The following is a 27,644-nucleotide window of genomic DNA, read 5'->3' as shown; positions in this document are numbered from 1 at the left end:
CAAAAATAGGGGACCCTAAGTTTGCAGTGAACATGCCGTTTTTTAGGTCGGGTAGAGTTGAATCTTGTATGTACCAGAAGTAGAAGGACGTGACTTTGGCCACTTCTTCGTGACCTCCTTCCTCTGAATGTATGGACTCGTATTGACTCTGACGCGTAAACTGCCCCCATCAGTTCCAGAAGAGGCGCAGCACCAATGCTGCTAACACTGGCATTGTCGCTAACGGTGCCTACGGTGAACCAAATAAATGGGCATCGTCTGTTTTTTGTAATTTTAGAATCGGAAGGTATCGGTAGTATCGGTTCTCGTGACATCCTTAACAGAAATATCCCACCTTTGTGTCCCACTGTTTATAAATGTAGAACAGAAACATTCCAATTCTGTTAAAACCAATAATTTCGGTAATCAAACATGATCATATCACTACAATACTATTCCAGTAAATGTCAAATTATAATACTGATAATACTGTCCTTCCCCAATTACTAGTATGTATGACTCTCAGTAATGCTAGTTTAATGTAAACATTCAAAACACAGGAATACTTTTATAATGAATTTCAACCCAGACATGTTTGTAGTAGGTTTGTGGTGACAAATATATCCAATCAAGTAAATTCTGAATTAATATAACTAACGATGTCATCACTTAAATTTAACCTCTTAAAAAAAACTTGAAAAGACATGCTTTTTTGTCCTAATGTTGTCTAAACGCCCAAAATAAAAGTGATACAGCTCCCATATACTTTGGCCCTCTGGGATGTGCCTGAGATCATTGAGAAGCTAACACTCTTCAGCTAACAATCTTCTGTTACAAGTGTTAGTGTGATTCTAGGCCTTACTGACACTAGCTACAGAGGTTGGAATGAAGGTTTTCTATTTCCGTCCAAATCAAGCATCTGTAAAAGTTTGAAAACACTACTGTAAACACATCTTTCATCGCTGTGAAGAAAGACACGAGGAAAAAGGTAGGAATGCACACACTCGACTTTAGACATTAGCGGCACAGTATATTTCTGCATTCCTTTATTTTCTTTAACTTCATAACAGGATTTTAACTGCTATAAATCATCTTATGCTTTGCGTGTGGGCTTAATCGAATCATGAGACTCTAAGCTTTCAAATGGTGTGCTGCATGAGCATGTTTATGAAGATTTAATGCTTGCAATTCATGAAAACGTTTGAGTGGAGTAAACAGGAACTCCACAGCAACAGATAAGTCCCGTCCGCGGGACAGTGCCAATAAGCTGTTATGTGCATGTTTATTCTAAGTCAGATCAAATTCGAAGATCATCTGAATAATGTTTGTCCCCAATATGTCAGACCAGGACATTACCACCACAACATGCACACATCTCCAATGTCTTCTATTAACCTCTGTCCACCCATCACTGAGGAAGCTAGCAACAGAATAATACACACTTAAAAACCATAAGGACATCTATTTTGTTCATTGTGTTTGCAATTCACATGGTGACACTAAGAGGTCCCCCCCACCTCTCTGTCTGAAGAAACCCATTAGTCAAACCAAACACTGACACTTAGAATGTCAAACACACAGGTAACACATAATTTGTCTCACAAAAATGTGATAGCTCCAAATGGCAAATAATGTCTGTGAGATGTCAAAAAATGCACAGTTTAAAATGGGGTGGGGGGAGACTTTGCATATGTGACTACAAAAATGTTTTGACAACATGTGCAAAGCATTAAACTATAAATGTGTTTCTATTTAGATGCTTAAATTGGTGTTTTTGAATGCCCTTGTTTCTGAGTCAGTCTGAAAAACATTGTGTCTCTTCCTGTCTTCCAGGCAATAAGAGAGGATGCAGCACCCAGGGCTTTGTTGTTCTCCCTAATGTGAGTTAATCTGGACGCTGTCACATCAAACACAGGGACATCTTATGTGTTATGTAGATAGTGTTTATAGAAACTTAGCCCGGCTCTGTCCCTGTGGGCCCCTCTCTTGCCTTTTCATTTGAATGGAGGCAGAGAGGTAGGCCATCTTCAAAGCCCTCTGTGTGTCTCTCTGTATCGACCATGCTCCTTTGCAGCCCTAGAGGCTTCCTATTAGAAAAAGATTTGTTTTACAAGCTCTGTGGGTTGCCACTCTGAAAACAAAAATTGAAAAAAGAAATTGGGGGGAAAACATGTTCCTAGCTGTGTTGTCCTGCAGAAGTCCCTATTTAGATGGTTTTTTCGGCTCTCGCTTTGTAACAGCTATCTTATTCACTAATTTAAATCCAATCTTGTTAAACTGACAGCATACGCTACACCTGAAGAGCCACAACTGACTGCAAGATATCACTGCGTCTGACCAACAGACACACATCAAGCTATCAAACACACATTTTGCTGTCATCATTTTTCTAATAAATACACACACACACACACACACACACACACACACACACACACACACACACACACACACACACACACACACACACACACACACACACACACACACACACACACACACACACAACATAAAAAGAGCTGGGCAGCGATTACATTTTTTTAATCGCAAAATGAAATAATGAATTCAAAAGTAGTGTATATAGCGCAATTTTTTTTTTATGTTCTGCCATATGAATAAAAGTGCCATAACATTTGTTCTGCAAAAACTTACCAGCATTTTGTTTATGAAGTAGCAGTTAAATAAAATATTTAGTGTACATCTCAACTTAACCCTCTGAACCATAAGGCCATTTTTACAGTTCATTGTCCGTCTGGATTTATTTTATAATAACTTGTAAAACATCAACCCTGTTGTCTACAGTCAAGATATGGACATCATTTTTTTCAGGACAAACTGGGTTATTAGAATATTTGGGTTGCAATGAGGTCACTTGAATGTTAAAAATGGTTGTAGGACCTTAAAGACAAATAAATAAAACGGAACATGAATCTTCCAGATATGTATTGATATCACAGACAGAGAAGTAAAACCTAAAAACACTTCTCATATGTCTTGGGAGTCCCAGTGTGAAGAAATAATCATCATAACTTATAAAGATGACAAAATACATACATTTTTTCAAAGAAAGTCCAGACGCTTTTGACCTCATGACATTTACTTATGCCAATAATCAACATAATGTCATATTTATTGATATTACACCCACAGCAATGCTACACAAGCATTTGTGTGTCTAAAACAGTTCTTCTATATGCAAAAATAAACATAATAAACATTATAACTCATATAAAGCACATACTAATTACATTTCTTCAAAAAAGGCCCAAATATACAATCCATAATATAAATATATGCCAAATCTCAAACCAGTGAGGCCATTATGCTCTATAAAACGGTCTTACAAAGGCTGTGAGCAACAAACTTTTACAATAATAAAGAAATAGTAAAAACTGCGTTAACGCGCGATAAAAAAAATTGTCGGCGTTAATTAGTTGATTAGTTAACGCGATAACGCGTTAAATTGCCCAGCACTAATATATATATTTCTGTCTATTCTCGTTCTGCTCGCTCTGCAGCAAAAAAATAAGCCTGGATTTGCAGCTCAGTGATCCTGGGTTTTGATAGGGAGGCTGAGGTGGACCAACAATTTTTGATATTTGTAATTTCTTATTTTCCTTTAGCTGAGATCCATGCTGATCTTTAGATAACCTGCCATCTCTTCTGCCTTTATTACTGCATGTCCTATTTCTGTAAGCTATAGCCAGACCACTATCAAGCATCTTCAATAAGGGGGGCTGGGTTGCAAAAGATAGCATTGAGGACAGACAGTGCGAGAGAGAGAATGTGTGAGAGAAAGAGTAGTTGAAAGAGGGAGAATGAAAACGAACCTGAAATACAGTCAGGCAGTGTGACTGTAGCTGCCCAGATGGACACTATAATATTTCTGAAATTATAAGATCCTGGTCATTCAGCAGACACAGCTTAAGTGCTTTTAGATGTGTCAGAGGACATGACAGATTTCCGCTGCCCTACTGATGACTTCCCATTTATCTAGTGTAAAGTTAGTTAACAGTTCCCTACAGAGCTTTAATGCTCATAATCACGGTTTTGTGTATTGACAGCATTTTTCATCAAAACAGATCAATATTCTCAAGGTCTAACAAACAAATGCATTTTCTACTTCATAAAACATTTGCAAAGCCTTTTATATTTTCTGAAACCATCTCTTCTTTTTGTTGGCACACTAATGAGACATTACCAACATCAATTCTTACTGTAGCGTCCCCCACGGCCGCAGAAATATGTATCATGTCACCCAAATACTTGTAGCATGTACAGTATGTGCATCCTTGTGCACATGATGCTACAACATGTGATACAAACATCACAGAGACTGCTTATCAAACCTTTGCGTTTGCTTCTCATACCTTTCAGTCTGTCAACCGGTATGATGAGGAAAGACAAGGGAAGAGAAATTGGGGAGAAAGATGGAGTTAGGGATGGAGGAAAATATAAAGTGGGATGGACAACATGCTCTGCCCTTTTCCCAATCTTGAAAGAGGTAGACTGGAGAGTAGTTTTTCAGGAATATATTAACATGGCAGTAAAAGCACACCCATGAGACAGGTGGGTACAAGCTGAACCCATCAAATTAATCTGAGATAAATTTGCAAGTCATCATCAGAATTTAAAATGTTTGAAAGACGAAATAAAAGATCAAAGAATAAATGAAACTAGTCTGATGACAAAAAAGAAAAATAAAGTGCCAAAAAGGGGAAGAAAGAGTTTGCATAGCAGACATATTTTGATAGACAAAGAAGAAGCTTTGTCAGGCCAGAGAGGCAGACGCACACATAGAATCTGGCAGATGGGAAAATGTGACAGAGCATCTAACCAAACTCTATATGCTGCTGCAGTGTGATACAGATATATTATATTTCCTTGATTCACAAATAATGAATCACGAAAAACTGGTAAAAGAATACTCTGTAAAAAAACTGTTCTATCTCATTCTCTGCCCCAGTGCCTAATGGATTGTGCCTGTGTACAGCTTTGCATCAGTGTATATTTGTGTGTGTGTGTGTGTGTGTGTGTGTGTGTGTGTGTGTGTGTGTGTGTGTGTGTGTGTGTGTGTGTGTGTGTGTGTGTGTGTGTCTTTTTGGGCAGGCTGCGAAGACCCTCTAGTCACGTGAAACTTTAGAGTACGGCAGTCTGCAGCGGAAGCATCAATTTGCCAAGTTGCTTGCTGTTTTTTTGTACGTGTACACTTATTTAAGCAGTGTGGCAGCCCATGCTACCATGGAAATAATTTACCTGAACCCCATTACTGATGTTGTGTGGTGATGATGATGATGAGACAGCTTTATTCTACCTTACAGAAACACAGACACACATGGATCCCTATGTTTGTCTGTCAGTGAGCGTATTCCATGCACTCATATTCATGGGCCATCATTAAAAATATACAGCCAGATTTAGAAAGACACTTTTTACATACTCCATCTATCCGTCTTCGTCCGCTTATCCGGTATCAGGTCGCGGGGGAGCAGCTCTGCAGGGGACCCCAAACTTCCCTTTTCCGGGCCAGATTAACCAGCTCCGACTGGAGGACCCTGAGGCGTTCCCAGGCCAGGTTGGAGATATAATCTCTCCACCTAGTGCTGGGTCTTCCCTGAGACCTCCTCCCAGCTGGACGTGCCTGGAACACCTCCCTAGGGAGGCGCCCAGGGGGATCCTTACCAGATGCCCGAACCACCACAACTGGCTCCTTTAGATGCGAAGGAGCAGCGGCTCAACTATGAGCTCCTCACAGATGACTGAGCTTCTCACCCTATCACTAAGGGAGACGCCAGCCCCCCTCCTGAGGAAACCCATTTCGGCCGCTTGTATCCTGGATCTCGTTCAGTCGGTCATGACCCTGCCTTCATGACCATAGGTGAGGGTAGGAACAAAAATTGACCAGTAGATCGAGAGCTTTGCCTTCTGACTCAGCTCTCTTTTCGTCACAACGGTGCGATAAATGGAATGTAATACCGCATCCGCTGCACCGATTCTCCGACCAGTCTCCCGCTCCATTGTCCCCTCACTCTCGAACAAGGGTTAGGGTTAGGGACTCCTTCACTTAGGGTAAGGAATCATTCCCTACCTGAAGAAGGCACTCCATGGGTTTCCTGCTGAGAACCATGGCCTCAGATTTAGAGGTGCTGATCCTCATCCCAGCCGCTTCACACTCGCCTGTGAACCAATACAGTGAGTCCTGAAGGTCACAGGCCGATGATGCCGTCAGGACCACATCACCCCGCCTTCTCCAGATCCACAAAACACATGTATGTTGGGCATACTCCCAGGCTCCCTCCAGGATCCTTGCGAAAGTAAAGATCTGATCTGTTGTTCCACAACCAGGACGGAATCTGCATTGTTCCTCTTCAACCCGAGGTTTGACTATTGGCCGAACCCTCCTTTCCAGCACCTTGGAGTAGACTTTACCAGGGAGGTTGAGAAATGTGGTACCCCTGTAATTGGCACACACCCTCTGGTCCCCCTTTTTAAAGAGGGGAACCATCACCCCGGTCCGCCACTCCTTAGGCACCGTCCTAGACCTCCAGGCCATGTTGAAGAGGCGTGTCAACCAAGACAGCCCCTCCACACCCAGAGCATTCAGCATTTCTGGACGGATCTCAAAAAGTACAGCAAAGAGGAGTGTTGCATTTTTTCATAACATTTGCTTGAAATTAAATAACAACAGGGCGAGTTGAAGATCATTCACCTCCTCAAACTCCAGGTGAAACATTAACACCAATATAATTTTGTTGCTCATACTCAACCTGACCTTCATTACCTGTACACAACCAAACAGGCAAACTTTAGAGGTGTCCAAATGCTTATTCACCAGCTGGTAATTCAATTAAGCCTGGCAACCCCTTATTAAAGCAAAATAAATCAGATCAAATAAATGAAGTAATTGTTTCTGCATAATTCAAATCAATTTTTTCTACATTTCTGTATTTTTTTAAAGAATGACAAGCAAAAAAGCTAACAATTTCTCGCGATTTATCATTTTTCAGCAGTGGATATCAGTCTGCTGTTGACGGCGGTCCGACCCATCTGTACAATCAACATTTTCTCACAGACTTCTCCTGGTCAGCAGCCAGTGCAGCTGATACACTGAAAAACAATGTGACAAAGAATTTGCTAAACAAATACACTCATCACAAAACCGCTTTTTGCTGATGCAAGAACAATAGAGTCAGTAAACAAAATATGTTAATGTTAAATTAGGAATGTTAAAAATTGTTATATTTTCTAAGTATCATAAATAGTTTAGCATATTTATTTAGCCCATCTGAATAAAGATTTGGAAAAAAAACTGGTAGAATTGTCACTCAAATTGTTGACAATCATTTGGGGGAACTAAAGGTAATCCTTTTTTTTGTGTTGTGTTAATAGGTCAGGCAGCTGGCAAACACTTAATTAATTCTCCCTCTGGTCCCCGTCAATATCCTATATTAATATATTGACAAAATAGAGCAAACAATGGACGCTGGTTCCATATGAAAAACATGTATTATCCAGGGGGGATGTGCAGGTATCAAAGCTACATAATTGCTTTGGTCTTTTGTTCATTTTGATTCTCTTATATTATATATTATATTCCGATAGTGAGTACCACAATGTCCTTGTCCACCCAATGATTGCCACTGAGACACCTATGGACATCATGGGATTCAACAAAAGGGACCTCATCTGTGCTGCTTTTAGTCCTCATTCATTCAGTACCGGTTAAAACTGCCAGTCCAGATCAGGCAGTGAGGCCCTCCATCAGTACCTCCCACTCACATTTCCCACTCTCCATTTCCCTCTATCTCACTCCTTCCGTGTCATTTCTTAATCTTCACAACTCAGTGATTCAAATATCTTTCCTCTTACTTTTTTTCCCAATGCCTACTCCTTCTCCTCTCTTGCTCTCTAATATACATATCTTTTTTTCCTCTCTCTTTTCTACCTCCAAGCTGACTTCACAAAGCTACCTCCTGTCTGAGAACTTGCAGAAAGCACATTAAAGGATGTACACCAGCTAACCCTGCAGAGCACCGGGACTCTAAATTGCATTGTATGTATGTGTGCCACAGCTGTGCAAGGAGCCACAAGGGCTGACAAGAGTGAAAGGACGTGCAGACTCTGTGTTCTGAAGACTCACTTTTTCACACACAGTCACTCATACACGCACATATACACACATAAATGCAAAGCCGTGCACAGTGCCAACAAAACTCTGTAAACAACAACACAACTGAGTGATGTGTGTGTCCCTACAAGCCCTTCATGGGTATCAGATACAGCCCCGCTTTGGTTTTGGGGTTGTGGTGGGAGTGAGGGGTTGAGGGGAATTTAGTGTTTCACCTAAATGTGAGCTTGCTGCCTGGAAGACATCCAGTATACTGTTTTACTCTGAATTATTAAAAGCTGCCTCTTATTGCAGCTGCGACTGAAACAGTTTAGAGGCCACAGACTATAGCTGTTGGCACAGAGCTACATCATTTATATTCCTAGCTATTCTGCAGCCATCCTGCTTATTGTTATTTTCTATATGAAACGCTTTAGGCTGCATGATGGACAAAACATACCCACTTAAATGAAGTGTCAGGTGAAACTAAGTTTGATAAAAATGAAAAACAACAAGACTAGGTTGAAACCTAGTATGTGGCTGGACAATGTGCTTGATTGTGGCCAAATCTTTACAGGGATAGTCAGCGGGAGTGTCTATAATATGAATTCATGGATATTAAATGTTCATCTATAGTGGTCACAATAACATTTGTTTGTTGTGAACTGAAGTAGCAAATCACATAACATGGGCTGCATTACAACAACGGTAGCAGCAAAACCAAACGTGAATCAGATGATTGATCAAAGCTGGAAGCAAAGATGTTATGTCAATTGATTTCAAAAGAGTAACGGCCAATGGGGAAGCTCCAACTTGACCGGCCCTATCACGCACTTCGACCAATGGCGTAACTTCATCACTCAGCAACGGACTCAGTGACAATACTTCTGCGTTTATAGGGCTGGCCTTGCATTGCTGCAGTCCAGTCAAAAACTGCTATAAAGATGCTTGAAGAAGTCTAACACAAAGAAATGTTAAATGTGTCGACGTGTTTGATCTTGCTAGTGCTAGCTCAGCTATATCCAGTGTCCTGGTATTCTGCAGGGCAGACAACAGAAGCCTTCACCGCTAGCTATAACCCTGACACTCGCTCCCTCGGTGAGCTCTACTGACAGCCCTCCTCTGCAATGCAAATACCCACTTCCACATGAGCAGGCCCTTTACTAGCACTCCCCATACACTTGTATTCCATGTCATTACCCCCTGGGGACCCTTACACACACTGTTCCTCTTTTCTATGCCTCATGCTGCTACCCTTATCTGGGATGGGGGCTGGGGGTGGCTGATGCGTTAGTAGCCCTGCCATGGGCCGTTTCCACTCATTCCTCCTGTCAGTCACATTCCTCTCCTTGCCCTCCAGCCATGTGTACTGTATTTCATTAGTCCTGATTTTTGCTGACAAATGCTGGCTGTCATGCTGTGCAGCCCCCTTACCCTCTCTATGGACACTACACCAAAGCACAGCTAGATCTGCCTAACAAATGAGCTCCCTCTGGTACCTACACACAAGTGTGTCATTACAATTGACCACAGATATACAGCACATGCTGTGTGTCTATAGCTGTAGAGAGCACACACACAAACACGCATACACACTCCCACAGACAAGAGAACGGCTGTTTCAACTCTGAAGGTGTGCCTTCAAGCTGTCAACATGACCCTGTGCCTCCCTTTTTCTACTCTCCTGTTTTCTCATTTTTTCAACTATTCTGTCACTTCATCTCCCTCTAATCTCTCTCACATTCCTTACTCACCCCTTCTCTCTCCCAAAGGCATAAGGTTCAGCCAGTGAGATGTCAGTTCTAATTAGCCACATTGGGTGATGGGTTATAAGCGTGTCCTTCATTATTGAGTAAAGTAACATGTTCTCCGCTATACTTGCTGGCCCTCCTAAACTGTCGTCTTGTCTATTTGGATATTTAAGCTAGTCTTTTCTCCTCTCTCTTTCAACATACACACAAGGACACACACATACACAACCCATTATTCAGGGCCATAGTTTATCATCCATGTGCGCACCCCTCCGCTCATTCACACTCTCTCTCTTTGTGTCTGCGGGCAGTGGGACACCTGTGCAAGCCTGTACAGGGACCCGCAGATGGATTGTCAGTTAGTATCTGGGCCTTGCAGTAGTCTGCACGGCCATGCCCGCCGGCCTGAAATAAAACCAGACTCTTCTGGTTCGCCCCCGCAGGCATAGGTGATGCTTCACAATGCCAAACCGATCATATGAATTGCACAGCATCAAAATGAGCCACACCCGCAAATGTTGTGCATACGGGCAGTGACATTTACAGTCAAAACCAAACCTACCTACACACATACCATTTTCCCCATTACACACAAAGCCAAGCTCTATAACCCAGATCACAGCCGTATCACATGACTGAATCTCATTGCCAGGCGGGCGAGCAGTCTATAGCCACAACCAGAAATAGGTTAAACAGACTAAAAATATCAAAAACATTAATAATTCAGCTTTTTTGTTAACCTGTGCTTCAGAAAAAAAAATAGCACACTTCTTACTGTGAAGTGGCTTAATGGGCACGTTGTGCAGTGGATTATTTTGGTATTTTAAGCAACGTCTCCCCCGAGAGTCGGTAAGCGAGATGTGCCCTGAGCAGTGGGAGGGGAAGCAGCATTGTAATGTCATCAGAACTAATGTCACAGATGGGGTCAGAATACGGTCATCTGTAACTCAAAGAAAGTTCTCCATTTTGGTGGTTGATTTGATTCACAATTTTGGTTGTAATAAATTAATATCAAGCAATACAAATAAAAAAGTTATATCTTTTCACTGTTTAGCATTATTTTCACAAAAATAATTCTTTAAATGCAACAAATCTTTATAGCAACTAAAAAGAAACTACTGCATGTGAGTACAGTATTTTTTATGAAATGAAATATCATGATGAAACACATTTTCAGTGGGTGTTGTTTATTCTCCAAAGGCAGCTGAAGAGGGCGGGTCCTGCTTTTTTTCCCTAAATACCCTTGGAAGCCAATCCTCTGGGGAGAGGAAGGCTTCTTTAAATATGTGGCTAATCTACTACACAGAAAAAAGACCCCAACAAAGAATAGGGGTGCGCGTGTGTGTTAAAGGGGTACCAGAGAAGCAACTACAAGACAGAGCAAGGCCGAAGGTGGAAAACAAGCTATATTGTGAAGCTTCAACAGTTACCCTGTGTGTTTTAGTCTATTAGTAGCATTTTTGCTTCAGGGGTGTGTATATTTCTGTGTGTGTGTCTGTGTGTGTGTGTGTGTGTGTGTGTGTGTGTGTGTGTGTGTGTGTGTGTGTGTGTGTGTGTGTGTGTGTGTTGTGTGTGTGTGTGTTCTATCTCCCAATTTCCACTAGTTGCGGAATGGCTGCAGAGTCATTGGTTCTCCATTAAAGTCGATGTGTGTATTTCCACGGACTTCGGAACGACTTCGGAACGACTGCGGAACGGCTGCGTCCCAGCTCCGGTGGTCCCTAGCCCTCCGGAGCTGATACGCAAAGATTCTATTTTTGCCGTCACCGGAGAGCTTAGCAGCAATACAGCACACAACAGATAGTGTGGGACAGGAAGTTGAGCACAGAAAAAAATAAAACATCTGGTTAATTTTCAAAATAAAATAGACCGTGCTCACGGCGGATCATATTTCCCTGCACTACACCTTGAAAACACAGCACAGAGTTGTTTTTCTCTATTCCTGTGGATGGAAACAAACGGTTGTTGTTTTTGTGGTTCTATTCTACATTAAATTCGCGAGATCCCTGGGTCCTTGTGACTTCAACTGTCAGTCATGACCGCAGCCGTTCCGCAACAAATCCGGACATGGTGGGTACTGACGAACGACGGAGCACGGAGCCGACGGGCAGCGGAGCCGATCTGCAACCGGTGGAAATCAGGTGTGAGGGTGCGTCAGGTGTGTCAGTTCCCTTAGGAGCACTCTGGTACAGCAGCTCTCTACTGGCGAACACGCACGTTCACATCTTTTATTTAAAAATATTTTGACCAACATGCATCAGAGCCGTGCAGGAGTCTAGCACCGTGGTAGTAACCATCATTTTATTAACGATCACTTTAAGTGATGATTATGAGATTTTAGATAATCATCAATAATGTAGACAATTTCAAGGAAATTTCAACAGAGAAAAAAAAAAAACTTCCAGCGATATATTGACTTTGTTTACATTCATGCACAAAAATAGTGGGATGTTAAAACAAATCTGCAATTCTTTAAGTAATATTCTCTCAAAATGTTTTACAACTGATTTGCTGCGAAAATTAAGTTTGCTGTTTTTTTTAATCAAATTAAACATAATTGTATATAATCATATCTTAATATATGATTTAATTACAAAATGATTCAATTGAAAGATGATAAATCATCATATTGAATTATCCCCAGCCTTATTAATGACCATGGGTAAATGTGGGTCACAGGGTGAGACCAGTTGAGAACCCCTAATCTACAGTATAATAAGTATGAATCACAGTGTAAAAAAGGTCTACCTACACATGTCCAACAGCCCCAGACCTCCACCTGCTCCTTCTATTCATCGTGGGATTTGACATGGGTAATCCATTCCGACACAAGCCAGGTCACAGACGTAAAACAATTACAGGACCAGTACCCACAAAGCCCTCTTTATTCTGATCTCAATAGAACAAAGGTTATAAAAATCAAATCAGCCAGTAGTATGTTTCTTCATGAGAAAACAGATAGTGTTCAAATGTTTTAACAAACATCTGGGTCCTTACATATGTGTTTGCAATTAAAGAGGCAAGAGGATCTTACAAGAGCCTAAAACCCAAATGAAGCCTTTTAGTTCAGTCAGACATGCCCAATGCTAATAATAAAAAGGAAAAAACATAATATGGGCAATGAAGCTGCAATATTTAACATTCACCTTAAATATTAAATTCACAACACATGTCCCTGTTTAATTCATAAAGAAGAAAAAATATTTTAAAAAGAGAAGATCTTGAGTATGCCTGTTTCAACTTCCACTCCACTATGATCTTCTTCCTGAGAACACGCACACTTGTTAGCCAAAGGCTTTATTCTAACGAGTCCCCTCTCCCTGACTGCAAGGCCTCCGATCTTGCCAGCACCGATTGGCTTCATGCTGACCAGTCCGCTCCACTCTCACCCCCACCCACTCAACACAGGCACATGCAGTACACACACACACACACACACACAATCATACAATACACCACACTCATACTCTGCCAACCTTAGGAAAAGTTGCAGTGAATTATTCAACCTTTGCAGCATCTGGCCGGAACATGAGTAAGCTTGGCTGTAGTCGATAAACAGGTGGATAGAATGCACACAAAACAATGTATGTGTTATGTTCATGTGCAAAGCCCAATGGAAGGCTAGGAGGTTTGCAGTGTTTCGAGAAACGGCCCCATCCCGGCAGCCTCATTTCTAAAGTACAAGGTCGGCTACCGTCCGTAACAGAGCCCTGCTCTGCTCCTTGCTTCTCATACATTCTATTATGAATAAGCTGAGCACTAGCCCTACATTCAATCACACATACAAACACATGTCAATGAATGCACACACGCACGCACATGTATATAAAGATAAAGAAATCCACGTGCGCTCACACAGCAGACATACAGGTATGTGTGCAGCGCAGAGCACAGGGCGAGAGTAAGAGAGCGGGAAAGACAGAAATGGAGACACAGGGAGACGGAGGCAATTGAGAGGGAGGGGATCTACTTAGAGTGTTGACATTGCAGGAGCCCACATGTGTGTGCCGGAGCATAATCTTCTCCCTGCTCTCATTGGGTTTTTAATGCGGGTGCTATTTCCATAAACCTGCCTCCTGAATCACTGCCAGCCTCTTACACTCCCCCCAGGTCGAGCTGTACTAATACTCAGAGTAAATGCATGCAGCAAACACATTTTCACCGTTGCCTCTCCAAGACAATCACTGTTGTACACAATGCTAGCACGACAAAAAGGGGAGGGTGGCACGTTGTTGTGTGCTACAGCAAACAGACTTGCTGCAGCGACTGAGATTATTTCTTGGATCTGCTGGATTTGAGGAGTGGCAGTGAGAGGACAGAGAGTTTGAGCAGAGAGAGGGGGATATAGTGGCAGCTAGTGTGAATGATGCAGGATTTTGTCATGATGCTGAGCTGGGTGGAGTTAATCTCCTGCCGACTTGTATAGAGAGCTGTGGCACTCACAAAGCACACACGCACACACCAACACCAACTGCTTTAAGAAACAGCCACTGGGCAATGACTGGCACTGTGTTTCTGTGTTTGGACAACAAATTATGTCATAAAGGAAAAATAAGTGTCCAGGTCATTGGAAGATGCTTAGATTTTAATTGGTAAGAGAAAAAACAACATATTTGGGGGTTTTACAGTTACACATGCACGCATATTTACACACACAGAAGCAGTCGTGTGGTTATGTAATATAAAAAGTAGTGCATCTCTATCAGCAGCAAACAAGCACCAAACAGCACACAAATGGGAAAAAAATGAAAGGCACGAGCCTCACTGTCGTGGGCGGTGCGTGATCGTGGCAGGCTGCCATGTGCACATGTTTTTCTTCCCACCTTTATACACTGCTATCTGTATCTACATACGGCTGGCTGCAATGCAAAGCCAGCTTACCACATACACACAAACATACACAGCTAATAGAGCCAAGCAACACACACCTGGTAAACTGTCAGAGCTTCTCCTATCCGCTGGCCAAACTTATGTCAGGTACCCGTGTCCCCAAGGTTCCCATCACACTTCACCGCAGGAATCTATATTCCAGTCCAGTACACTTCCATTAGGCCATACTGTTCCTTTCAGCAGCTAATGTGTAACAGGGGGACACGGATAATAACATCCAAGAACACAAGCACTTTTTTCCTGATAAGAGGACACTGGGTTGTGTGTGCCCATGGGTGTCTCAACTAGTGCCTCCATGCTAGCATCTGAGTGCATGCAAAGCATTTCTAACAATCATGTGATACCTAATGTAACTTACAACTTAAAATTCAATTGTTACAGTTATGATCTTTAAGATTTTAATTATCAAAACAAATTTGATTAAAAATAAATCCAATGTGTTAGCATCCTGTAATTGCCTCTCTATATAGAAGTTTGTACGGCTTTTTTGTTTTCTTTTTACAAAAAAAGGACATACACTCACATAAGTGAATCAAAGAAAACAATCTATGCAAATATCAGAAGTTACGCAGACGACCATAGAAACAACATTCTGTCATGAATCCAGTACTAACATTTTGGATAACACAGTTCACTACGTTGACTAGTGTATTTAAAAATGTATCCTCTCAGGCCCCACTTTATTTGGGTGCACTGTAACAAGAGTAGACACTCAAGATGTGTTTGCTGCCCTATTTGTTATTTTGAAATTATACTAAACTTGATTTTTTTTTTTTTTACTTCTGTCACCAACAGTAACCACAGGTGATGCCAAATCAACCATGACTGAAATCTTGTGGGTTATAACTTTTGAAATATATGAATAATGACGGATTCAATGCTTTGCCCAAGAACATTGCAGATGACACAGGGTGTGAACCCTGACCTTCTAGCTGAAGACAAACCAAACATTCTAACACTCCATCTTATGAAACTCAAGTGTGTGCATGCTGTTGGCTTGTTCTTGCTCAGTATTCAAGCAGAGGGCCCTTCATGAGATATAGAATATCTTGTTAGGTAGTACAATTTTCATTCATTGTCCTACTCATTTGCAACATATAAAGTCCAGCAGGAGTTTTGTGTTTCAACAATAATATTCAGAACATTTCAAATAACAGATAACCAGGTAACCACACCGGGCCCAGCCCGCTGCGAGAGAGCAGCGATGCCAGGGTTAATGACAAAAATACAGACGTTAATAACTCATAGCTCATCTCTGGAGAAGTCCTAGTTTACATTAATTACAGCATAGCCCCTGGCAAACTGCATATCAAGCAGGATTTTGCAAACAAACAACTGGCATATCTACTTACCATCAAGCAGTGAAGCAACAGGGGTCATATCACAAAAGATTTAGGAGCAGGGAGGCTCAAGAGAGGACAGGAGAAGTGATCAGAGGCGGTCAAATGCACAAACACATATTTCTGGACATACAGAAACACACAACACAATGCAGCATGACATTTATTGTAAAATGAGTTGTAGTTTTTCTTTGTTGTTTTGTTATATTCTTTAAATGTATTTGTTTTTGTGAATAAATCTCTCCTCGGTGGCTGGTTCATCAATAGGTGAACAGGATCTTTAGGATGTTTAGGTAAACTGGCATGCTATTGTAATTGTGTGTAACTAGTGTTGAAGCTGCTTGCGCTGTTTGTGGATGCAGTATTATAGCACAGACTCGGTTTCCCTGGACCGCTGATGTTTGAGTGTGTGAGTGAAGTTGAAGGGAAGGGAACAGCACAGCAGCCTCGTCTGTGAGGCCTGACACTCATCAACGTCTGCCTGTTACATTTCTACGACACGCTCTGTCTCAGGAAGAGTAGCAGCAGAGGCGCAATGGGAGACAGGGGAGACAGGGGGATGCGGGGTGGGGTGGACAGGACTGGCTGGGATATAGGAAAAGTCAGCAAGAGGGTTAAGGCAGGACTGAAAGGGTGAAAAGGATTTAATTTCTCACAAGTGGTACAGGCCAAGTTGCTGAATGTGTTTGTATAAAATGCAACATACTGTGTTTTAGATTCTGGTACAACCTCATAATACAATTATGAACCTGAAAATTAACATAATATGGACGCTTTAAGAAAAGGAAGGGGTGCACGCAAGAGCATCAGACTTGTTAGCATCTCTGTCTGTGGCCACATGCTCTCATTTACACACATCAACCATTTAACCCCAGTGGTAGGTCAACCCTTAAGGGGGGGGGGGGTTATTAATGACTATGAGGCGTGAGAGAGAAAAACTTACTGGAAAGCCAGACGGACAGAAAAAGAGTAAAAGATTTAGAGAATCCTTTCATACCACATCACTGAACACAGTTATAACCTCTCATGAACGCATCCTCTGGCATTATGCGGAAAAACTTTTTTTTCCCCTCTCTCGGTTTTCCGTCTTATTATTCAAATGCAGAGGCAAAAAAGGATGAGAATAACGCCCTCCAGCCTCGCACTTGGCTAATTTGCAAGATAAACGAAACAACTTGTTTTTCAAGAAAGCCACCAGAAAGTTTGTGGTAGTGGCATTTGCATGTTTAACTGAAACATGTGCCTTTTGGCTGGGTTTCTCAGGCTCTATGTCTACTATCAGAGGGGGTGTTGGGGGAGAGGGGAGGGGATCTTTACAGATGTTTCTCCCTGGTGCAGGATTGATTTGATCTTGTTAAGCCACGCTGCCTCTGTGGGCAGCCACATCAACCCACCCCTCCATCTTTCTAGCTATTCCTGTTTCCACACCAAAGATACAGCTCTGCACAGGTGTACATACCCACACACACAAATACTTAAACAACAAATTAGTAAATATATGAATAAAATGTAATTGCAAGTAATTTTTCAAATTTCATGAGCACCATTTCACATATAATAATAGTATAATAGTTCACTTCATCAAAAATATGAAATGCAGACTGCCCCCCCTTTTAAAACTGTCATTCTATGCTATTGTATAAAAAATGTGAGGCAGAGTGCTGGCAATATCCCCCTGGAGACCAGATACATGGAAAAGTTGAAACTGGGCCTTCAAAAGGCTACGCTATTGATTGAATTGCTTTCCAAAGTGTTTTTCATCTCTGGGACTATACAAGGAGAAAGCCGGCTGGTGTGCAGCCGGGTACAGATGGCATGGCTGACCACCATAGAGAGAAAAGAGAGGGAGTGAGAAGAGTAGGGGAGACAGACACTTACCCCTGGCAGTGTTTTCTGTTCATGGAGGGCGTTCTGGGCTTTGATGGCCGACTCTCGGGCGCAGTAGGTGAGGAATGCACAACCTGCAACCACATATAAACTTGATTAGAATTACATACATGCATAACTTGAAATGAGAATTACAGAAACAGTAATACAATTACTAAGCAATTGAGAAAGAAAGAGAAGAGAAAGAGTGCTCATGTCCAGACACTGAGTAATTAACACTATTAAGAAATCAAATCTGTAAACAAGAATTCATGATCTGTTGTTTCATGAGTCAGTGAGAACACAACGCTCCTTGCAAACCTTTCTTGCAATGAACAGAGCAAGTTAATGAAAACAGGCAACCGTGCAATAGACCAGGCTATATGCGGACACTTTTTCTAGGGGGCAAGGGGAGAAGAGAAAAAACAAAACAACAAAAAGTAGGAGATGAGCTGAGAATTCTTTGGTTGAATTGCCAGGCCTGTCCAGCCTCCCCATCCCTAGTGCCATGTCCTGTCAAGAGCTCCTAGCAGCCTGGCCAGCACCCCCACCCTGAATGCTTGTGACAGCAGCCGAGACAAAAGAAACAGGACTGCAGGAGAGTATTTGGAAGGGGGGGTAGAGAAGGAGAGAAGGGATGAGATCAGTATAGGGATGACGGTAGGAGGTAGACACTGACAGAGAAGAAGGCAGGGCAGGACGTGGTGTTAAAACTCTCCAGGGTGAATGCTGTCATGCGTGCACACACACATCTGTCAACATTACTGAATACATAAAGATCAGAGGAGGAGAGGCAGGGAAGACGAGAGATGGAGAGAAACCAGATGGAGTATTGAGGCAATCATTTTCCCCCTGACTGTCTGAATAAATAGATTTGCATGTGTTCTATTAATAAGGTGCATATGGGTTACCATGCATCATATTTCTGCCACTCTGTAGATGGTTTATTAGAAGGCCCTGCATTTTGGATCTCATTTCAACAGCCAAATGTATTCAGTGGCTGGTGATGTATTAAGTGTCTTTACACAAACAATATTCCAATCCGTTTTTGTTGTTGCATATGAGATCACTTTTAACCCTCTAAGCACTATCCATTTTTGTCATGTGCCTGTGCAGGTTATGCATATCTTTTTTGTCATTTCAGTGACCCTTGCACTGGCTAGGCCTACACTGTAACCTCTGCAGGACAGCATCAAAAAGAAGGGTTAAAATGCCACGTCAGTCATTGATTTTTTGATTGACCTGTAACTTCTTTTGCCTTGCTGCTCTAAGCTTAGGTGTTTATCAACACAAGTGCGTGTGTGCCTGCACACCTGCCTATATACACAAAGTATTTGACTACTCTTGACTAAAATCTCATTCAACTCTTTTGGATCTATTTTATGAAGCTCCTCCTTTTGTTTGGGACAGTCAATCTGCACACCGCCATGCTTTTCAGTATGAAAAGCATAGCCTCCCTTGTCCCAGCGCACCTAATCTAATGATTTCCGATGGCCACCGCTCAAATCATTCAATCACTCACAGTGCTGTCTAACTCCCTTTCTCTTTTCTGCATCAGCTTGTAAAGAATTACTCTGACTGCGGAAATGCCACTGTTGTTTCGGGTTTGTTTGTTTCTCAAATGGTTAAGGGTAATAGGAAGGAGTGGATCCATTTTGGTTGTTGTTTTTCTCTCTTTCTTTCGCTCTCTCTGGGCTTGTTGGTTTACTTGACAAATGCTGGCCCCATCTCTGAATAAGAAACAAGTATTTTGCATTACAATCACAAACGCAGTTTATTTGTTAATGTGTAATGCATAGGGCATTGAGAATAAATTAATAACAACCACAACACTAGCAAACAAAAGGGAAACATGAACTCCATTTAAATGTGCTCTTTAATGTATGGCTTAATAAGAATTTGCAGGCCACAGGCGAAAAAGATTTAACAACTCCATAATTGGAATCCAAACACGTACAAATTGCCAGTGCTGCATTGCATACCAAGTGCAAAAGTGTGAGGGGGGGAGCATGATGAAATAGTTTGAAACGCAACAAAAAGCCACTGTAATCGGAGCCTGCTGACACAGCAATGGGGGAAGCCTTCCCATTGTGAGGCGATGATCCTCTGCATCATCTGATAGAAACCTAAAACAGCCTTATCTCACACATCAACTTCAGCTCCAAAGAGAAGAAATTCTTCCTCCTCCTCCTTACTCCCTTTTTCTTTCTCTCTCTCTCTCTCTCTCTCTCTCTCTCTCTCAGTGCCGACTTCTTTCTCTTCGTCAATGCCAACTCCACTAGTCTTGTATCCTACTTCTTAATGATATATTTTTAAGTGTGTGCGGTGTGTACTGGGAAATAGGGCAGAGTCTCTCCACACCCACTGTGTTGAATTGGCATGTAATTAAAAAGTCTTACTTGGAAGAGAGAGAGAGTGAGTAGAAAGGAGATACTGTATAGCTGTGGTGACAGCAGCCATTTACATTCACCGTGGCTAAGGCTCTCCATTACCAAAAGTGTGTGGGTGCGCAGTACAGAAGGATATTCTGCAAATTGATTTTGTCGGGTTTACAGGTCCTGTTGATAAAATCCACACACACACACACACACACACACACACACACACACACACACACACACACACAGAACTTCTTAGCGTGTCTAGGCATTTGTTTCCAACACACTTACTCAATTAACATACTGACTGTGTCCCAATTCCATATTACATACTAAGACTATACAGTATGTGTTCTATGAAAAATTATAATCATGTTTGTTTACAACCAATTCAAATACATACAAACACTGGACCTTCACACACAAATGTACATGCATTCAGCAACCAATATGAACACAAAGAATACAGATGTAAACACACTGTACCTATTAAGTCCCACTGTGCTCGTCCTCTTTCTCACACACACAAAAACCCAAACGCTGATGAAAGAACTTACTATGATTCAAAAATTACCTTACAGGACTATTAGGAATATAAGCATACCACCAATTCTCTTGGTAGAAATATATATCAATCAATACAAAAACCTTAGGTATAATTAACTTTCACAATAAACAGTGCACTACATCATTCATACAAATGTTGTCCCCAAATAAACAAAAACGTAAATCTTTTGTAAATAAGAACTAGTGCAAAGATATGTCTGACAAAACTTCCATGATTACCAGCTAACTTTAACTTTTTCTAAGTATTTGTACACACACACACAAGAGCAGGTGCATAACAGAATAAAAATGAGCATTGCATCCACTCCCTAGGAGTTAGCTAGCTGCAGCGCTCCCAAGCCACATCCTACTCTATTAGCTAGCTTACGTAACCTTTAGCATGACCAGCTAATGGCAAAATGTTACAATTAATTGATTCGTGCCATGACTTACCAACTTCGACACGCTTTTACAGGACATATTTTCGTAAACGGGTCCTCCTAAGCACATAGCTATGAACTAGCAACAAGGAAAGTGTCTTGCTTGACATATTTAAGATGGGAAATCAGAAGCTAGGGTTAGGTTTTCAACATTAAGTTACGGGGTTTGTTACACCGGAAGTTGCTCGCGCTCGCAACCCTTGCACGCAGGTCTCATCTGATTGGCTAATAGCTTTATTGGCAAAAATGTTGAATGTTAAAACACCTTATTGCCTAGGCTAAAATACATATTACATAAAATTACGTTTTACAATCGGAAACACAATATATACTTACAATGTAACAACTACACTTTAAATTTCTGAAATTTCATTTTTGTTTTGCCATTAAGCGAAAAGGGCCAGGGTTAAGTAGTATTTGCTAAATCAGCAGTGCATGCCATTTAGAGTTTATCCAAAGTTGTATTTGACCAATGAAATTGTTATATCTTGTCACTAATTAATAAATACTTATAATAATCGTTATTAAAAATAAGACATAATACAGGCCATGTTGTGTGAAATAAATGTATTTGTTATTTTAATAACTTCACAGTACAAAGTGATGGCTCTTATTTGATTGAAATCTGAAAGGCATTCATTTATTAAAATATTTACTACAAATCTCTTTGACCGTCATGGGCTGCTAACTATAAACAATTATCATTTTGTTTGTTATCCATCCCCATATCAAACTCAGGGTTTGGTTCTTCTTGTGCAGTTTTTTTTCCACATGTTGACATTTTCTTTGATGACATTTGACCCCAAAAAAAATACTAACATGGCAGTTAATGATATCTATATTCTAGTAGGACCGTGAAGAGATTAATTTGTCTGCCACTTTACCACCTGACTACAGGCTTTGACGTCAGCTGCAGGAGCTCAATATGTACATCCTACTTCTACATTAGCATTGGGCATAAATTGTGTACCGTAAAACTGTTAAATATGAATGCAATTCCAGAGAGACTGGGTTGGTTTAACCCACAACGTCTGTTTTTTCACTCTGCTTCTTGGCTCTCTTTTCTCCATCTCCTTGCCCCAGAGGAGCTAAACTACCCCAGTGTTATGAAAAAGTGTGAACTTGCTCTCAGTGTGGCGTTTTCTTGGCCAGAAAGTGTGAAGGTAGCAGAAACCAAGCCAGTCCTGGCACCAATCTCACCTGCTCCCTCACACATCATTTGCACTCTCTGGAAAATGCTATCACTGTGGGCAGATTACTTGCTTACTTCATTCACTGCCATGTGGGGCTCCGGGGGAACTGATAGCCTTTCAGAGGGGTCGGAAGCTGAAACACACATCATCAGCACTGATACAATGTGATTATGACCTGAATCATTGCCAGCCAGGGAGGCAGGAGGCTCAGTGGCGCAGATTGACCGTGAGGGGGGTAATCAGTTTGGTCTCGGAGAAGCTTTTAACTCACATAATCACTCCCTCACCTTTTGAAAAAAAGATCCCGGTCTGTTCACACACTCAAACAATCATGCCAATGTTCAGGGAGAAGGAGAACAGATTGAGGGAGGACAGACAGAGAGGTATAATAAAGAAGAGGTGGAGCATGGAGTTGGCAGGGACTTTCCAAAATGCTCTCACTCATTGTTCTGACAACAATATTTTCTCTGCCCAGGCTTAATGGGCTTGTAATGAGCACTCTAATATAAGCAGTAGCCTAGCGTAACCTGTAAACCTTAATTAAGTCAGACAGCCACCTTAAAGGGAGCCAGCGCCATGTGCTCAGTCACCATCTCATGATCCTGAAGCTGTCTACAGTCTTCCATCACTCCTTTATCAATCATTCCATCCCTTCATCTCTGCTACATCCAGCTCCAAATCCTCCTCCCTTTCTCTTTTTACTTTCCCTCCCATCATGCCTTCACCTTGAGCAATGGGTGGGGGAGGATGCATCGATGTCCATCATGAGGGCAAGAAATAGTCCCCGGACCCTCCCTCGTATCCTCTCTGACCCCTGAGTAGGAGACCTCAGCCATTGATTTGTTGCTACTTGCTCACATAGACTACACTAGCCTCCAAGCAGCAGTCAAACAGATCCATAGGTGCAGATCCCGAAGGACTGCCTGTGTGCATGTGTGTAAAAGTGTGCACATACAGAACATATACAAGCACGTCTCATGATGCGGCGTGCATTGCCTAATGAGTGTGACAAATGCAATAAATTATGTCTGAAAGGCTCTGTGTGTATTTGTATTCTATTATTACTAAGCAAAGAAGCCATCAAAAAAATGAAGAGAGATAGATTTTGACACCTTCGCTCTCACAATATATTGTGTATCTCTGAGGTTAAATAGTTCTCTCAGGGCACAAGTGGTTCTTCATACATAATCCAACTGTAGAGTATTTCTCTCAAAAGCTGACAAAGGGCTCTATGCTGTAGGCGTAGTAGCATTAGGGAGGCTGAAAACAGTGATGCAGTTCCAACTAGTTCCTGATAAAGTTTGGTGACATGACAGATTGCTACGGGCCGTCCATTGCCGAGTTGGCCAGAACTCTTAGTAACATCTAGGATATGGCTTTGGCATCCTCCACCATACTGTAGTCTTTAAAGCATGCACCTTGGCTTCTGTGAACTAACTTTGTAAATTCATCCATCTTCTGCTGTTAGAGCCAGGGCCCAATCCATGGGCAATTTTAGACCCTTTTTAGGTTTGTGTTTTTCATCTCAGCCCCCGAAAAATTATAATAATAAAAACATTATTAGTTTTTTTTTTAACTCAATTTTGATGCTTCAAGTGAGAGTTTGCGAACCTGTCTGTTAGTGACATAGGACAAACAATTACAGGTTTAATATCCTGTGTTGCTGAGTCTCGCTCTATCTAATCTGTCAGAGGGAGGAGCCGGAGTGCGGTTGTGAATTTTAACGTTGGTAGTCCCCAGAGAAAGAGAAGAAGTTGATCATTTCATGGTGCAGATTACAACCCAAATTGAAACGTCAGCAAGTAAAATTGCTGACCGTTAGAACATTGGGTCAAATTGGTCGTTATTACTGTGACTTATAAAGTGTCAGATTTAGTTCCTTCATTGTGTTAATAGTGTCAAAAAAACGTTGTTGATGTTGTTGTTCAGTAGCTAGATCAGAGATTATCAGCTAATGAAATGACTGATTTAGGGCGGGGGGGGGGGGGGGGGGGGGGGGCTTGTATCCGTGTCACTTTTTCATTAGGGGCTGAGCCCCTCTAAAGGTCTGATCCTAGGATCGGCCCTGGCCCAATCTATAAATATATTAGTGGCCTGCATCCCCTATGAGCAAGCTAATTGACATTGTTAATAGATGGAGTTTCACAGAGCTGTAAATAATGTGTAGATTCACACTTACTGCCTCTGCCGTGCTACTTCTGGGAGGGCAACAAGAGTTTATCTGCCAAGTCCCGTCTCTCCAGCCCGTCGTCCCTCCCTCTCTCCCCCAGCCAAGTCTAGGCCAGGGGATTTACACAGAAATCAATAATCAAGTTTCTCTGAGACAAACCATTCCCCTCCCCCCAACCTCTTATTACAACCTCTTTGAAAAACAAACAAGACCAGACAAAAGGAAATAATAAAATCACTTTCACTTGGCTCACACCCATTGCCTGCTGCTGCATATGGTACAACACAGTGCACTGTATTTCCACTGGTGCTGCTGCTTTTCATTTCATGTTCCTGATTGACATATTTGATGCAATATTACTTACAATGCTTGTCCTCTTTTGAAAGGTGAAAGGCATTTAGACCTTTGGGATGGATCAATTGATCATAGCAAAGCAACAATCATAGATGACTGGCAGCTGCAAACTGACTGCAGACAAAGAGACAGATCAGGTTTTCAGTCACTTTGATTTTACTAATTGAAAGATACCTTTAAAGACAGCGCTTCAAAGGCCCAGAGGTTGCTCAGATGGAGTGATTGAAAGACAAATGAGGAAGAAAGACATGAGGGGGAAAAAAAAAACACGACCTGGCTAAGACAACACACACGCCTTAGTTCTTAGTTGTACCGCTACACAGGCCAGCTTGAGAGGAAACAGTACTTGCACCGGTCTTTATAAACCAATTTGCAATGAGAACTCTGCTTTCTATTTCTTACAATAAAAGTATGCATGTCAGAATAAATGACTTTGTGTACCTGTCCCAGCTTTCTTTTCTTTTTTCTTTATCTCATGTCACCACTGAGCTGGAGAAGAGTAATACTGAGTAATACATTGATGGTCTGACTAACAAGCAGGAACCAGGGTCTTAATTGCATTGACGTACATTAACTAGTATTAACCACAATCAGACCAGAGGATCCCAGTAATACTGTTCTGCTGATGACCAAATAAGAAATAGATGTATCTATCTATCTAGCTATCTATCTATAAATTTAAAAGAAGGGCAAAGAAAGAGCTATGAAAGGAACCCAAAGAGCAGACGATACAGATATGAGAGCCCATCAGCCATTAATTAATTTGAGTAGTCTTTTTTAATTAAGCCAGATCTACGGTTGAATAGTGAACCACAGAGCGGGTGCCATGTTGGAGCTCATATAAAGTCTGCATACACTGCTCATTCGACCACATTTGATCATCAAAAAAGGAACACAAATTCTATCTTTTCATCTGTGTGTTCTGCACTATTTGGCAAACAATTTGCTTGTATCACACACAAAACAAAATGTGGATGCGATACATCTCCAGTACAAAGCGCCTGACCAGTTAGTTTCTCTGGCGATAAAGCACAGAGACTGTTAGCTACAGCGTTGCCGCTTCAGAGGTAAAGATAGATGGAAGGAGTGAGGGGAGAGATGGCTGTGTGATGGAAGGGAATGGGGTGTAAGGAGAGGGGGGGGGACTACGCTGGAAATGAGTGGGGGGGCATACAGTTGCCCACAGATGCTCCCTCTGTCGCTTCCTCATTCTCTCCCTCCTTTTGAGCACAGTATGGGAGCAGTCTTTTGGGGGAAGCTGGCAGGCAATCAGTGATGTCATGCCAGCAGTGCAGCGATGGCAGCTTAACCTATTTTCGGAAATACCACAGAATTTCTATTTTTAACCGTGCTGAGCAGCATGTATCTTCACACATCCCTCACGGACCTGAGCAATCATAGACATTTTCCAAACTAAAATGTGTCTTCATCACAAGTTGGGGATTGCTTGATATCTTTAGCAAAAGGGTCTCGATGCAGATAGGGCTGTTTACCATGTCATAATTACCAGTGAGCGAGTTAATATCCATGCTGTCAATTGTTGCATCTTTTAGTCTGCTGTTATAGCAAATATGAGTATTCTATTGTAGCTTAAATTGGTAATTTGGGATTAATAATAGCCATAAAATAGTAAATTGCCTCTAAGACCAATGGCAAGAGTCATAATATTTGCACTAGCAGCAGTAGGTATTACTGGTGTTACGGGAGGGATTTCCTCCTGTTAACAGGCTCCAAGTGATTATTTTATACATCTGCAAACTTGGCCTCTGCTCGTCCTCATCCTCCACCCCGCCCTCCGGTGTCCAAGCGGCCACCAACCTGTCAGATCCTCCATGTCCCAAGCTGAGCCATCACTCTACTCTCCCACTGCCTTGGGATAAAAGCGACTATATGTGTCGGCATCTCTGACAAACACTTCATCTTTTCCCCCTCCACTTATCCATCTGTCCATTCATTCATTGTTCTGTGCTGTGTGTCTGTCTGTCCTTTGTGATGCATATATACATGCCATCCTCCCTGTCTAGTCGTGTGACAGGGCTAAGTCATTTCCACAGAGCTTTGTGTTCACGTGCACTCCCAGGCAGATACATGTACGACATTTATGCATTGTTCATTCACACCGGCATCAAGGGCTCAACCATTTGGCAATCAGAGAGATGTGACAGCTTGACTAATCTGTGATTGTTTTTGGCCAAAACATGGGGGTTAGCAAGCCCTCCAAGGGCACAGTACTATAAGGCAAGACAAATAACTTATTATTTCCAGGCTTGTACTAGGCTTTATCGCATGAGTTCTCCTGAACCATTCCAAAATGGAGAGGGATTATCACAAAACATTGCATTAAAATCTCCTTTCTCCCCTCTCCCTTGTTATTTCATTTTCCATCTAAAATGAATCTGTGCCCAGCCAGGCTCAAACACAACATTAAAGAGCTCATGCTGTTCTAACAGAAAACGCTAACCCCCTCCTCCCTCGCTCGCTCCCTCCTTTTTTTTCTTTCTCTGTGCCTTTTTATCCCCCCCACCACCACCCACCCCCTCATAAGAGCACACTCTGCTCTGTAGGCAATGGCACTCTCTGCTAACGTACCCATACAAAATAGATAGGCTTCTATCCCTCTATTTAGACTA

The 27,644-nt window shown here is 41.9% G+C and overlaps 1 protein-coding gene across 18 annotated transcripts in view; it reads right to left on the bottom strand.

The window, feature by feature from the left end:
• celf5a (cugbp, Elav-like family member 5a) overlaps positions 1-27,644 on the bottom strand; it is a 192,538-nt gene that overhangs the window by 158,601 nt on the left and 6,293 nt on the right. For all 18 annotated transcript variants that reach the window (XM_032525658.1, XM_032525660.1, XM_032525663.1 and 15 more), the window contains exon 2: positions 17,946-18,028. In XM_032525658.1, the coding sequence (XP_032381549.1) occupies positions 17,946-18,028 (83 nt within the window). The remainder of the gene's footprint in view (positions 1-17,945; positions 18,029-27,644) is intronic.

This window comes from Etheostoma spectabile, chromosome 9, assembly GCF_008692095.1.
Source record: "Etheostoma spectabile isolate EspeVRDwgs_2016 chromosome 9, UIUC_Espe_1.0, whole genome shotgun sequence".
Lineage (NCBI taxonomy): Eukaryota > Metazoa > Chordata > Actinopteri > Perciformes > Percidae > Etheostoma > Etheostoma spectabile.
The sequence above is the reverse complement of the archived record's forward strand: the minus strand, read 5'-3'. Positions and strand labels throughout refer to the sequence as shown.